Source organism: Phyllobates terribilis, unplaced genomic scaffold (genome assembly GCF_046119375.1).
Source record: "Phyllobates terribilis strain yellow unplaced genomic scaffold, ASM4611937v1 Scaffold_11__3_contigs__length_659146591, whole genome shotgun sequence".
NCBI lineage: Eukaryota > Metazoa > Chordata > Amphibia > Anura > Dendrobatidae > Phyllobates > Phyllobates terribilis.
The window spans coordinates 306,614,258-306,628,613 of record NW_027362771.1 but is presented as its reverse complement, the minus strand read 5'-3'; the positions used below and the strand labels follow the sequence as shown (position 1 = coordinate 306,628,613).

The 14,356-nt window shown below is 43.0% G+C and overlaps 1 protein-coding gene across 1 annotated transcript in view; it reads right to left on the bottom strand.

The window, feature by feature from the left end:
• The window catches only part of LOC141167259 (uncharacterized), a 705,047-nt gene that overhangs the window by 386,092 nt on the left and 304,599 nt on the right, over positions 1-14,356 (bottom strand). Inside the window, exons 47-48 of the mRNA XM_073654695.1 lie at positions 14,208-14,243; positions 8,202-8,276 (exon numbers count right to left, since the gene is read on the bottom strand). Coding sequence (XP_073510796.1) covers positions 8,202-8,276; positions 14,208-14,243 — 111 coding nt within the window. The remainder of the gene's footprint in view (positions 1-8,201; positions 8,277-14,207; positions 14,244-14,356) is intronic.

The window sequence follows — 14,356 nt, the reverse complement described above, 5'->3', positions numbered from 1 at the left end:
CAGCACCTCAACACAGTATGATGGCCCACACACACCCACAAAGTATGAAGGCCCTCACAAACCCCCCCCCACAGGAACCCCACCCACACACAGTATGATGGTCCCCACAAAGTGTGATGATCCCCACAGACTCACATTGTATGAGGGCCCTCACACAGTTTGATGGCCCCACAGGCCCTCCACAGGACCACCAAACAATATGATGAAGGTACCCACAGTATGATGGTCAGCACATTTCCCCCACACACAGGAATAGGCAGCACAGTGGCTCAGTGGTTAGCACTTTGCAGCGCTGGGGTCCTGGGTTCAATCCCACCAAGGACAACATCTGCAAGGAGTTTGTATGTTCTCCCCGGGTTTGCGCGGTTTTCCTCCGCATTCTCCGGTTTCCTCCCACACTCCAAAGACTTACTGATAGGGAATTTAGATTGTGAACCCTGATGGGGACAGTGCCCATAATGTCTATAAATTGTCTGAATTGTAAAGCACTGTGGAATTAATGGAGCTATATAAGTGAGTAAAATAAATACAGTATATACCGTATTTTGCGGATTATAAGATGCACCCCAAATTTTGGGGTTCAAAATAGGAAAAAAATTTTTTTTTAAATAAAATGGTGTGACTTATAATCCTTTTTACCTGGGGCAGTGGTAGTGGAGCGGGGGTCACAGGAGCCAGGGTCAAACATACCGGAGATTGGCGGCTTAGGTGGCTGCGGCAGGAGACTGGCGATGCTGCGGGCCCCGTCCTCAGAAGAAATGTCAGTGATTCAAGGCAGTGGTGGTGCAGGCAGGAGCTGGGCAAGTTCAGCAGGGCAATCAGTAAAATGGCCGCCGGAGCATGCACAGATCGAGATCTCGGGAGACGAGATCTCGTCTCTAGAGATCTCAATCTGTGCATGCTCCGGCGGCCATTTTACAGAAGCACAGTGCAGGGCTATGTCAGGGCTATGTACGGAATAGGGAACCTCCCCTCCGCTCACCACCAGCTTCTGAGGACGGGGCCGCAGCATCGCCCCGCTGAACTCACCCAGCTCCCGCCGCCTCCACCACCTTGAATCACTGACATTTCATCTGAGGACGGTGCCGCAACATCGCCCCGCTACCCCCGCAGCCGCCAACCTCCTGTGTCTGGGACCCCAATCCAACGCCGCCCCCCAGGGAAAATACCATACCTTCTCATTATAAGACGCACCCCTTTTTTCCTCCCAAATTTGGGGAGAAAAAAGTGCTTCTTATAATCCGAAAAATACGACAAGTGAGTAAAATAAAATAAGCAAATATTGGCCCCCACAGTAGTCCCCACCACAATATGATTGTCGCCACAAGCTCCCAACACCACATGATGACCCCCTTTCAGTAGTCCCCATCACAGTAAAAGGTCCCACAGACTCTTAAAAGTCCTGACTAGGAGAGCATGACCTGCCGTGCAGATAAATGTGTGTAAAGCAGTAATTTATACAGTTTATTAATTTTCAGCTGTAATCCCCTCTGGTCCCAGAAGTTCCTCCTCAAGCCTTTTGGTGACTGACACAGAACAGTGTGATAGTAGCTCAGTGTGAAGGAGGCTTCCTGACTCTTTCTGCATAATCACAGCCCTCCTCCCTAGAAACCTGTAAATAGTTAGTAGATTTCTATTTACGACCCCCCACTCCTACTGCCTTAACACCCGCACATCCAACAAATAGCATGTACTTGGAAACTCATTTGACTGAGACGTTTCACACAGAGAGCACGGCGCTGCCCTGCTAACCTGCAGTGAGTGTCAGCTGAGTCTCTGCATCCAGGACGGCTCCCTCTGTCTCTTTCCAGGCTCCAATAATCACACGCTCTGGCTGCTCAGCTCCTCTCTGTTGTGCACGCAGCGCAGTGATCTGGAGGGGCGTGTCTATGAACAGAGCACTCGTCTCCGGGCCCCCTGAACGCTGGGGTCCCATAGCAGTGGCGTGGTCTGCCTCTATGGGCGGCACGCCACTGGCTCCGACACTGCCTCCCCTGCTGCGCTGTCTTACTGTGGCTTGCACTTCACCCACACTCCTCGCCCTGGAAACAGGCATGGTCGAGGAGTGGGTCTTCTCCTTTCTACCAACTGCACCTTTAACCCAATCCCACCTATACCCTCCCTTATTCTCCCTTCTTTTGAAGTCCACTCTGTCCGCATCTCCTCTCCCTCCAACCTCCAAGCGGCTGTCATATACAGACCTCCGGGCCCGGTCACTCCCTTTATTGACCAATTCTCCACCTGGCTTCTTCACTTTCTCTCTGCTGACATTCCCACCATCATTATGGGCGACTTCAACATCCCCATTGACACCCACCAGTCAGCAGCCTCCAAAGTCCTGTCACTTACTTCATCTTTTGGACTCACTCAGTGGTCCTCCCCAGCCACCCACACAGACGGACATACACTGGACCTTATCTTCACCCGACTCTGCTCCCTATCTAACCTCTCAATCTCACCCCTCCCCCTATCTGACCACCATTTACTAACTTTCTCATCCCTGTCCTCCTCACCTGTCATCCATGTCCAGTAACTAGCACACCCCCGCAGAAACATTGCACATCTACACACTCAGTCTCTGTGATTCTATTCTACCACTGATGAATCAATAGACAACCCTGGCACAATAACCTCACTAAAATGCTTCAGCAAGTGTCCAGGGTTGCAGAGCGGCGTTGGAAGAAAACACATACTCAAGGTGACTTCACTGCATTCAAACCTGCAACACTTGCATTCAAATCAGCCCTCACCTCCGTTAAGCAGGTCTACTTCACAACCCTCATATCTTCCTTATCCTACAACCCCAAACAACTATTCAACACTTTTAACTCTCTCCTCCGCCCTCCACTGCCCCCTCCGACCTCCCTCATCACTGCTGAAGACTTTGCCACACACTTCAAAAACAAGAGTGACCAAATAAGACAAGCCTTCATTGTCCGACAGCCACAACTCCTTTGTTTTCCAGACCATTGCCCTTCCTCTATAACCTCTATCTCCAACATCACTGAAGAAGAGCTTACTCGCCTCCTCTCCAAATCACACCTCACCACTTGTGCACTTAACCCCATCCCACCTCCTCCCCATCCTCATCCCCACACTCATCCCATCCCTAACCCATTTCTTCAACCTATCACTAACTTCTGGTACCTTTCCCTCAGCTTTCAAAGATGCCACAATCACGTCTATCCTCAAAAAGCCATCCCTCGACCCAACCGCTTTGTCCATCTATCGCCCCATATCACTGCTCCCATTCGCCTCCAAACTTCTTGAGCAACATGTTCAACCTGAACTCTCCTCTCATCTCTCATCTAACTATCTCTTTGACAACCAACAATCTGGCTTCTGTCCCTACCATTCCACCGAAGCTGTCTTTACCAAAATTACTAATGACTTACTTACAGCCAAAGCTAACAGACAATTCTCCATACTCTTCCTTCTAGACCTGTCCTCTGCCCTTGACACAGTTGATCACTGCCTCCTACTACAGATCCTCTCTTCTTTGGTGTCAAAGACCTTGCCCTATCCTGGATGTCCTCATACCTTTCCAACCACACATTTAGCGTCTCCCACTTCCACACTACCTCCTCATCTTGCCCTCTCTCTGTTGGAGTCCCTCAAGGCTCCATCCTAGGACCCGTACTCTTCTCCATCTATTCCCTTGGCCTAGGTCAGCTCATAAAGTCCCATAGTTTCCAGTACCAACTGTATGCCGATAACACTCAGATCTACCTCTCTGGCCCAGACGTCACCTCTCTGCTGTCCAGAATCCCAGCATGTCTATCAGACATATCCTCCTTCTTCTCCTTTTGCTTCCTCAAACTCAATGTGGACAAATCTGAATTTATCATCTTTCCTCCATCTCGTATATCTTCCCCATCTGATCTATCTATCTCAATAAATGACATCACTCTTTCCCCTGTACCACAAATCTGCTGCCTCGGCGTAACCCCTGACTCTGCACTGTCCTTCAAACCACACATCCAAGCCCTCGCCACCTCCTGTCGCCTCCAGCTCAAAAATATTTCCAGAATCCGTCCTTTTATCAACCCTCAATCTACTAAACTGCTTATGCATGCCCTCATCATCTCCCGCCCGCCTTGACTACTGTAACATCCTCCTCTGTGGCCTACCTGCTAACACTCTCGCACCTCTCCAGTCTGTCCTTAACTCTGCTGCCCTCCTAGTACATCTCTCTCCTCGCTACTCCTCTGCTACCTCCCTTTGCAAATCTCTTCACTGGCTCCCAATTGCCCAGCGTATCCAGTTCAAACTACTAACACTGACCTACAAAGCCATCCATAACCTTTCTCCTCCTTACATCTCTGAACTAATCTCACAATATATTCCCTCACGTAATCTCCTGTCCTCCCAAGACCATCTCCTCTCCTCCACATATTCGTTCTCACCCAATCACCTCCAAGACTTCTCCTGTATATCCACCATCGTCTGGAATTCTGTGCCTCAACACGTCCGATTATTTGCCACATTCAGATCCTTCAGACGGAACCTGAAAACCCATCTGTTCAAGCAAGCTTACAACCTGCAATGACCACGCTGCCGCATCACCACCACAAGAGCTGCTGCAACCCCCCAACCTACTGTCTCCCTCCCCATCCTGTAGAATGTAACCCACAAGGGCAGGGTCCTCTTCCCTCTGTACCAGTCTATCATTGTTAGTCATTTACTGTAAGTGATATCTGTATTTTGTAAGCAATCCCTTATTATGTACAGCACCATGGAATCAATGGTGCTATATAAATAAATAATAATTTTTATCAATTAACAAAATGCTAAGTGAAAGAACAAATCTAAATCAAATAAATATTTATTGTTATCAATATTTGCCTTCAAAACAATATCAAAGTCTCAATTCTTCTAGGTACACTTGCACACAGTTTTAGAAGTAACTTGGCAGGAAGATTGTTCCAAACATCTTGGAGAAATCACCACAGGTAATATTCCTCTGTCTTTTCATGTATTCACAGACAGACTTGATGGTGCTGAGTTCAGAGTGGGCCATCACATCACTTCTTTGTTCTTCTTTACTATGAAGATAGTTCTTAATGACATTGGTTGTATGTTTGGGGTCGTTGTTCAGCTACAGGATTAATCTAGAGCCTGTGGGATGCCTCCCCAATGATATTACAGGATGAATTAGTATCTGCCTGTATTTCTCTGTATTGAGAACACATAGAAATGGGTAATGCTGGGGACTTCAGATGCAGTGGTCTGCCAAGTAAACTTAGAGTAGTAGAAAAAAAGACATATCATGCTTACTTCCCTTCAAAATCTGTAGATGTCCAACAGTGCCATCAGCTCAGAAGTTGCTAGTGGGATCCAGCTACACTAATATACTGTTCAAAAAAGTCTAGCCAGAAGCGGTCTTCATGGAAAAATTGCATCTAAATATGCTTTGATATGAAAACAAGGCCCAGTGACTCAGCTATGATTGTAACAGAAGACAGTTTGTTGACCAAAGAGTTGAAGGACTGTACAATAATGAGTGTCTGCAGGCAACAGTAAACCATGGTGGAGGTTCCTTGCAAATATGAAACTGCATTTCAGCAAATTAAGTTGTGGATTTAGTCAAAAATATTCATGGTGTCCTCAATGCTGAGAAATATAGGCAGATACTTATCCAGATTGCTATATCATAAGGGAAGCATCTAATTGGTTCCAAATTAAGTCTGCAGCAGGACAGCGACCCCAAACATGCTGACAATGGTATTAAGAACTGTTTTCAACATAAAGAAGAACAAGGAGTCCAGAAGTGATGATATGGCCCCCACAGAGACCAGATCTCAACATGATCGAGTCTGTGTGAGATTACATGAAGAGAAAGAAGCCTATGCATAAGCCTACATCCACAGAAGATCTTCAGTTAGTTCAGTGGTGGACATAGACTGAAGAGGGCACATGTGCCAGAACAGCATATGAGCCATTTGCAGTCCAATAATGTGTCTGTGATAGATGGTGTTTGTTGGTTTGGGGTGAAAGTGGGCAGATGCACAGGTTGCACCAATGGTATATCCACACCTGAGTTAATTCTCCAAGATGTTTGGAACAACCAAGGTGCTTCAAACACTGTGAAAGTGTACCTAGAAGAAAATGATGTTTTAATGTTGCTTTGAGGATCAAAGGGTGGTCAGAGTAAATATTAATTTTATTTGGATTTCTCTTTTTTTCATTCTTGCTTATTAATTCATGAAAATAAACTATAAACACTGTTAGCACAGAACTGTATATATTGATAGTGCAACACTAAGAAGGAAAAGTTGTGGAATTATGGAACTCAAAAGGATCAATTAACGTGTTAAAGGGAACCTGTTATGTGAAAAAACACAATTATCCTACACATATGGGGTTATTCTGTAGGTTAATGGCATTGTGAACCTCCAACACTGACTGACAGCAGCTTAGCATTAGGGATGCCTGTCAGGCAGTGCCAGGTGCGTGGTTACAGCCTCCGCTCTCTATACATTTAGATGTTACTTAATCCACACTGGAACCACCCCCACTGAATGCCTAACGCTGCCGTGAGGAATAAAGTTCATTTTGCTAGGTAAATAGCGTTTTTTTCACGTGACCGGTCCCCATTAATGGTGAAAATTCTGAAAATAAATGGAAACAAAAGTTTTCAAAGCATCTCGATGTATTCAGTATCGTGTATAAACACAGAGTGTAAAAATACGTGCACTTACACACTTTTGTATGCTATTAATGAGGTTATCATCAAAATCAGCTGTAGCAGCTCATTTTGCAATTGCAGACCAATGATGTCCCAGATGTTGACAATGGGTGACAAGTTCGGAGATGCTGCAGGCCATAGTAGCATCTTTAGGCCACACAGGCTGCTCTCAATAGCACAAGCAACATGTGAACTCCCCTAGTGCTGAAAAAAGGCTCCTGGGACACATTGGAGAAATGGCCGTACTACAGGTTTCATGAGTAAATCAATGTAACGAGCTGTTAGTGTACCTAGAATGAAGACTAGAAGGGCCTGGCTACTGTACATTAAGTCACTCCACAGCATAATCCAAAGAGTATGAATGTTGTGACTTATCCAAATCAATCTCTGGAAAACATTACATCCAAGAAAAAAGAGGGACTCATCACTGAAGAAGCCAGATCTCCATTCCAGCCTTCATTGCAATCTTGCTCTGCACCATGATAGCCTTTGAGAATAGTGGCATGAGGTGAATGGAACACCTATAGCTGGACGTCTCATAACCCGATCTTGTGCAAACGTGTTCTGATGGTTTGTATAGAGACTTTGATGTTTTAGGCTTGGTATGTTATTTCCAATTTCACTTGCAGTACAGAATGAATCAATCACTCATGGAATGGCCATGTCTCCAAAGAGTCAGTTTTTCAATACCAGGCTGCATATTGCTCGTGCTACTATGAGCCACCCAATTTGCCTAAATGACTGCAGACTTGTGAACCATCTCATCGTACACACTACACGCTGTGAGGATTCTCCAGTGCTGGGAGTGGGCAATCAAGTAACCACAAGAATGCTATTTGCACACCATTGTAGTACACCATTGTAGTTCAGAGTCCTCCTGATGGTGAACTCATGAACATTAAAACTAGCTCATGTGAAGGGGGCCTTTAGTTGCTTAGAGGTTACCTTGGGTGTGCTCATAGACTATTATACACCTTGCTCTTGGATTGATCTTTGTTAAAGAGCACTCCTGTAGAGGGTAATGATGGCCTTGAATTTCCTTCATTTTTACACAATCTGTCTGACTGGATTAATGGAGTCAAAATTATTTAGAGATAGTTTTGTAACCTTTTCCAGCCTCAAAAGCATCAACAACTCTTCTTTCTTAGAAATCATCTTTGGTAGTGCCATAATACACATACATAAACAAAGAATTTGATAGGTCTCTGTTCTTTAATAAAAATATAGGTCGCTCACTCACACATGATTGTCATCCCATTGATTGAAAACAACAAACTCTAATTTCACCTTCAAATCATTTGCTAATTTTAAATGTTCACATACTTTCCTCATTAAAAAAAAAAATCTAATATTTAGGACTTATTTTTTTTATTTGGTTCAATTTATTTACTTTTAGAACTTGTGCATAGTTTTCAAGCATCACTGTATACTGCATGTGTAATAAAAGTATTGCGGAAATGTAGTTTTTAAACATTTAAGAATGTTCTGTAAGGTCTCTACCATTTCTACTTACATCTTTACCTCTTATTCCAGGCATAGTCCAAGAAGTTCCAGGTTCACCCTTTTGACCTTTGCCACCATCGTCTCCCTATTAAGAACAATGCTGTCATTAAAATCAAATTCATTTCACAGATTTGAGCCTTTACTAATAGAAACAATGAAAATAGTGTTTTATGAGGGAATCTTAAAAAAGAAATCCACAATATGATTGTGACAGACGATAGAGCCTATGGTGCCTTTTATCAATTTGTCCAAACTCTTCTAGGCTTCTTATATTAATGTTGCTTTTTAAGGGTGCAATTTATTTAATTTGCAACAGGAAATACCTATTTAGCCTTCATTTGTTATTTTAGGATGTCATTCTCTCATAAATTACTATGGGGAGGAAATGATTGGCAGCTCATGATGCAGCACATCTGTGCAGAGCAAGCTGACAATCCAAGTGCTGGGATGCACTAATAGCCCCCAATCACAGTATACTGAGCGGTGAATGAAGCCGCTCCAAGCACGCCTCTAAGAGTGAAAGCAGGTGGCTCCAGGGAAGAATAAAGTTCATCTCCTCCCAATAGCCGCGCTTTCAGTATTGCAGCCAGGCAGCGTTGGATTGCTATTAACCTGCAGCATAACCCTGTATCTACAGGTTAATAGCATGTGGGGACATGACAGGTTGCCTTTACAGGTTTAAACTGTGTTGATCTAAGCTATATCTGATCATTTCCAATTTTGTTGGATTACACACATTGTTCCACACTAAGGACAATTTTATAACATGCAAAATAAACTATGAATGTGGATATGAAGAGCGGGGACTAGTGCTAGTGCTTTAAGAGAACTCACTGTAATCACATTGCAAATTTGAGCACAAAGATTAGTTTTCTACTATATATCTACAATTTGTTCATCTGACAGAAAATGACTTTTCCTACTGTAATCAGTGGAAATATTGATAATTTCATTTTTCCACATAGATTGCAACTCTTAAAGGCAAGACCCTCTCTCCTCTGCTACCAGCCTGTCACTTGGTAATTCAAGTTTATTTCCTTGTCTTTATTGTTTATTCAAGTTTTTTTGTTTAAATCCCACTCTATTTCATATGTACAACCCCCTGGAAGTCAATGTTGCAATAAAAAAATTATTAATAAAGGGGAAGTGGCTTGTTAGAACTCTGTGAAGAAATGTTGTCCTGAGCTCCTCCAGCACCTCCTCCTCCTGAGATACTCAGAACATAATCTGCTGGCACCTGGGTTTACAATATGTTTAAAATTGGCAAAAAGGGAAGATGTAAGTCTGCCATCAGATGTGCTTCCCTACAAGGTGACATTAAAGCATTTTTCAACCGCCAACAACATCTCCAAGAGCAATCCATGTCATCACCGCAGGTCTAGGGGAAAATATGGTGTCTCAGTCCCTCTGTCTTTCACATCTAGGGGACATCAGCAAGCCCCGTCTATATCCACCCATAAAGATGGACATACCTTAGGCATCATCTTAACCCCTCTCTCTTCTCTATCTAACTTCATGACCTCACCTCTCCCCTTATTAGACTATCATCTACTTAACAATACCTACAAATAGCACCCCCCCCACCACAGAAACCTCTCACCTCTTCTAGACATTCACACACTCTCTGACTCTCTGCTACCACTACCCATATCTTCACTCCATGATGCAGACAGAGCCACCGTTTTCTACAATGATGCATTCATATCAGTTATTGACTGGGTTGCCCTCTTGTACATAGCAGAAGGTGACAAATCTATAGACAATTCTGGCACACCAACCTCACAAAAAAAGCTGCAGCAAGCATTCAGGGCTGCAGAGCAACGCTAAAAGAAAACGCACTGGAATACTTTACTACTGTCAAACAAGAAATTTTCAAACTTAAGTCAGCCCTCAACTGTGCTAAGTAGGACTAACTCACAAGTTTCATATCTTTTCTATCCCATATTCCCAAAAAACTTTTTCAATACTTTTAATTCCCTACTCCATTCACTGTTTCTCCCTCCAACCTACCTCATTTCTAAAGAAGGTTTTGCCTCATACTTCAAAAACAAGATCAACCACATCAGACAACGCTTTAATGTTCAACCACCGCAACCACTGTATCTATAATAGACCAATGCCTTTCTCCAATAACGTTCTTTCCCACCATCACTGAAGAAAAACTTGCTCATTCTCTCTCCAAGTCACATCTCACCACTTGTTACTGCCCAATCTATTTCTTAAATATATAAAACAATATATGACAAACTCATAATAAACAGTGTCAGGGAACAACTGGGAGATCCCACAGATATATCCCCCCTGTTGCCTGATGTTCAAGAACCAGCACTCAGCCGCCTCCAATTATCAAGACAATTACGCAATTGGCTAATGATTGATGGTTGAGGCCATGGCTGCTTTCATTACTAGGTCGGATATTAGGGAGCTCACAGTTATAATATATACACATCCAATTTCAACGCACGGAATATATAAAGATATATATACTCTGGTACAGTCACCGCCAAGCTTCCCAATAACCTACAAAAAACTAGCTGTCACATCAATCGTTTATACAGGCTGATTGGACACCCGACAAGTAGCGTATGGCTTCAGGGTTGCGGTTTACAGAGCAAGAGAAATGGAGCAATTAAATTTTAGATATCTAATCAGGAAAAGTAGGCATGTTTATAAAAAAATATACAAAGATGTTACAAAATGGGAACAAAACAATACGGTACATACAATCACATAGAATAAAAAGGATAACAAAAGAAAAAGTTCTAAACCTATGTCACAGAAATGGCTCAGAACTTACCAAAGGGAAGCACTCCTTAGACCAACTCCTTAGAGCAATGGACAGAACCACAGAGTACTGTATCTTCCAGAACTCACAAATGACAAAAACCCAAACTTTGATTATTATTGGATCAAGGATACGCCCACATACCTTCTCTTGGTGAGCAAATATGGGGGGCTGGTTGTGGCATGTGCTAGGCCTTTAGAAAATTATGAGATACCCCAACTTTCAGGATATCTTCACCCCTGGAGGACCCAGGCAGGAGCTATTGTTGTCATGTTTCCTATCACGATTTTTCCTTTCGATAGAAATGAAACATGGCGTGGATAGCATCATCCATCTGACTGATATTAAGTTGGAGGTGTTCGGCCAGCCTTACAGTGAAGTGAGTGAATGTGTTATGTTCGTTACTTTGCCATGACGCCAAAAATATATCTCCCATAAATATTGGATCTTTGCAAACCCCAATATTCATCACTGACCACTGGCTACAGAGTGTCTGAGATAATTCCTTTGAACAGAGGAAGCACCTGTATTTCTCCGCCTCTGAGTATATGAATCCTAGACTTGGTGACTGGCTCTCAGCAGATCCCTTGTTGTAATTACCTGTTCATGGTGGGAGGTCACACTTTAATGGAGGTTGAAGTATCAGCTCTTTCTCATTTCCCCATTTATAATTAATCCCATATGTTCAATGTGAGGGTGTCCCATCTCCTGAGATGTCTTTATGGATTTTACAATTTTTCTCTACTGCACCTCCCCCTTAGAAGTGTAATGAGAGACTGATTTACAGATCATCTCCAAAGCCCACAACCTCCCTAGATCTCACAATACCCTTTCCTTCTTGGACTCGGAGATGGGCTACTCTGTGAGGTCACTCAGCGCCTCAAGACTGGCATCTATGGGTAGTGCAGTCTGAAACTCCTGGCTAGAGGTAGTCGGAAACTATGTTAAGGCCCCAACTTCACAGGAACCCTCTTGGACCTGCTCTGTGTCATAAACTGGTTCAGTTATCCTGCAGAATGATGAGGGTCCAGAAGACAGCCCTGCTGGTGACAGAGGCTATGTAGGCTGTCTCCCCGGGGGATAACAAAACTTTCCCATCAGCCTGACAGGCTGTTAGTAATCCTTTCTCCTCACCTTGACAGACTGGGGATACTTCTCTGCCACCATACTGACAGGCTGTGGGTACCACCTTCTCATCACCCTGACAGGCTGTGGGTAACACTTTCCACCACGACCTATCTCCAATGCTCTTACTGAGGGAAGGAGGTTGTTGGCCAAAATCTCGCAATACATGACCCCATCCATCTACCCTTCAGTACGGTGCAGTCATCTTGTCCCCTTTGCAGAAAAGCACCCCCAAAGTATAATGTTTCCCCCACCATGCTTCACAGTTGGGACAATGTTCTTAGGGTTGTACTCATCCTTCTTCTTCCTCCAAATACGGCGAGTTGAATTAATGCCAAAGAGCTCAATTTTTGTCTCATCTGACCACAGCACCTTCTCCTAATAAGTCACAGAATCATCCAAGTGTTCATTGGCAAACTTCAGATGGGCCTGCACATGTGCCTTCTTGAGCAGGGGGACCTTGCAGGCACTGCAGGATTTTAAACCTTTAAGGTGTAATGTGTTACCAATAGTTTTCTTGGTGACTGAGGTCCCAGTTGCCTTGAGATCATTAACAAGTTCCCCCCGTGTAGTTTTAGGCTGATGTCTCACCTTCCTCATGATCAAGGATACCCCATGAGTTGAGATTTTGCATGGTGCCCCAGATCGATGTCGATTGAAAGTCATTTTGTATTTCTTCCATTTTCTCACGCTGGATGAAAGGAGACAGTTGTCTCCTTCTCACCCAGCATCTTACTTCTGGCTTTGTAGCCCATTCCAGCTTTGTGCAGATCTATGATCGTGTCCCTGACATCCTTAGAAAGCTCTTTGGTCTTGCCCATGTTGTAGAGGTTAGAGTCTGACTGATTAATTGAGTCTGTGGACAGGAGTCTTTTATACAGGTGACTATGTAAGACCGCTGTCTTTAATGCAGATAACGAGTTGATAAGGAGCGTCTAACTTGTCTGTAGGAGCCAGAACTCATAATGGTTTGTAGGGGATCAAATACTTATTTCTCACTGCAAAATGCAAAATAAATTATCTAATTTATACAATGTGATCTTCCTGATTTTTGGGGGGATATTCTATCTCTCAATGTTAAAATTAACCTACCCTTAAAATTATAGACTGTTCATGTCTTTGTCAGTGGGCAAACTTACAAAAACAGCAAGGGATCAAATACCTATTTACTTCACTGTATCTTTGGCACATTTCCAATTATTTCTGAAGATATTGTGCAGTCTATGAAAAAATGAAGGGGTGCCAATAATGGTGAGCAGCACTGTACCTGTTCTCACTCCAGAGAATCATTTCTATTAACTGGTGCCCAGAACTGAACTGCTTATTCCAGATGAGGTTTTACATTAACGCTTTGTACCTTTGAGTACCACTCCCCTTCCCAATCCAGCAGCATCTTGAGTTTCCAAGGGTTCAAAATCATCCCCCCTATGATCCTCCTGCCCTCAATGGTTTACTTAATCCCCTTACCCTCCACCCCCTTGTATTTCTCTTCCTTTTCTCTCACTATTTCTCTTTCCTTTGAACTGTCTCTCTTTCTCTCTCTCTCTCAAATCGCATTTGGACACTTCTTCTAGAATGATTTTGTACCTCTAAACATGTATTTTGAACCAGCCTCTTTTCGTTATTAGTCCTTTTGAGCTAGGTTGTTTGTATTCTTGTATTATTATTCTCATTCTGTACTATTATGCATTGCCATGTGAAGGCATTTTTGCTAAGTTTGTCTTTTTATATTTTTATGTAAAAATAAAAAAACATTGAATTTTGAGAAAAATTATTAATTTAATACTAGCCTGACACCACAAGAAACAATGTTAACTAATGGAGCAAGCCATTTTCATTTGTCAACATTTTAACTGTTTTTCTATGATCTTTTTGAGAGGTCCATCCCATAAGAAGTACATTTTTATCTGCAATTTTGGATGGTCATCTGAAAGAGGTCTCACTATATGATAAACGACCAGAAGAGACTATACTCTATGCTTATTACTCACGTTTGATTTTGACTGTAAACATGCTTTTTGTAACAACATTCATCAAAAAATTTACAATGGCTGAACACAAACCATTCCAATTACCCTAATTAATTCAATAATTCAATATACTTACTTTAGGACCAGGTTTTCCAGATAATCCAATGTTACCCTAAAATAAAAATAAAATCATAAACCAATTGTGGCTTCAAGCAATAATTATTATTACCAACACAATTCTTATTAACCTCATTGAGAATGCTCAGATACCATAAAACACAACTT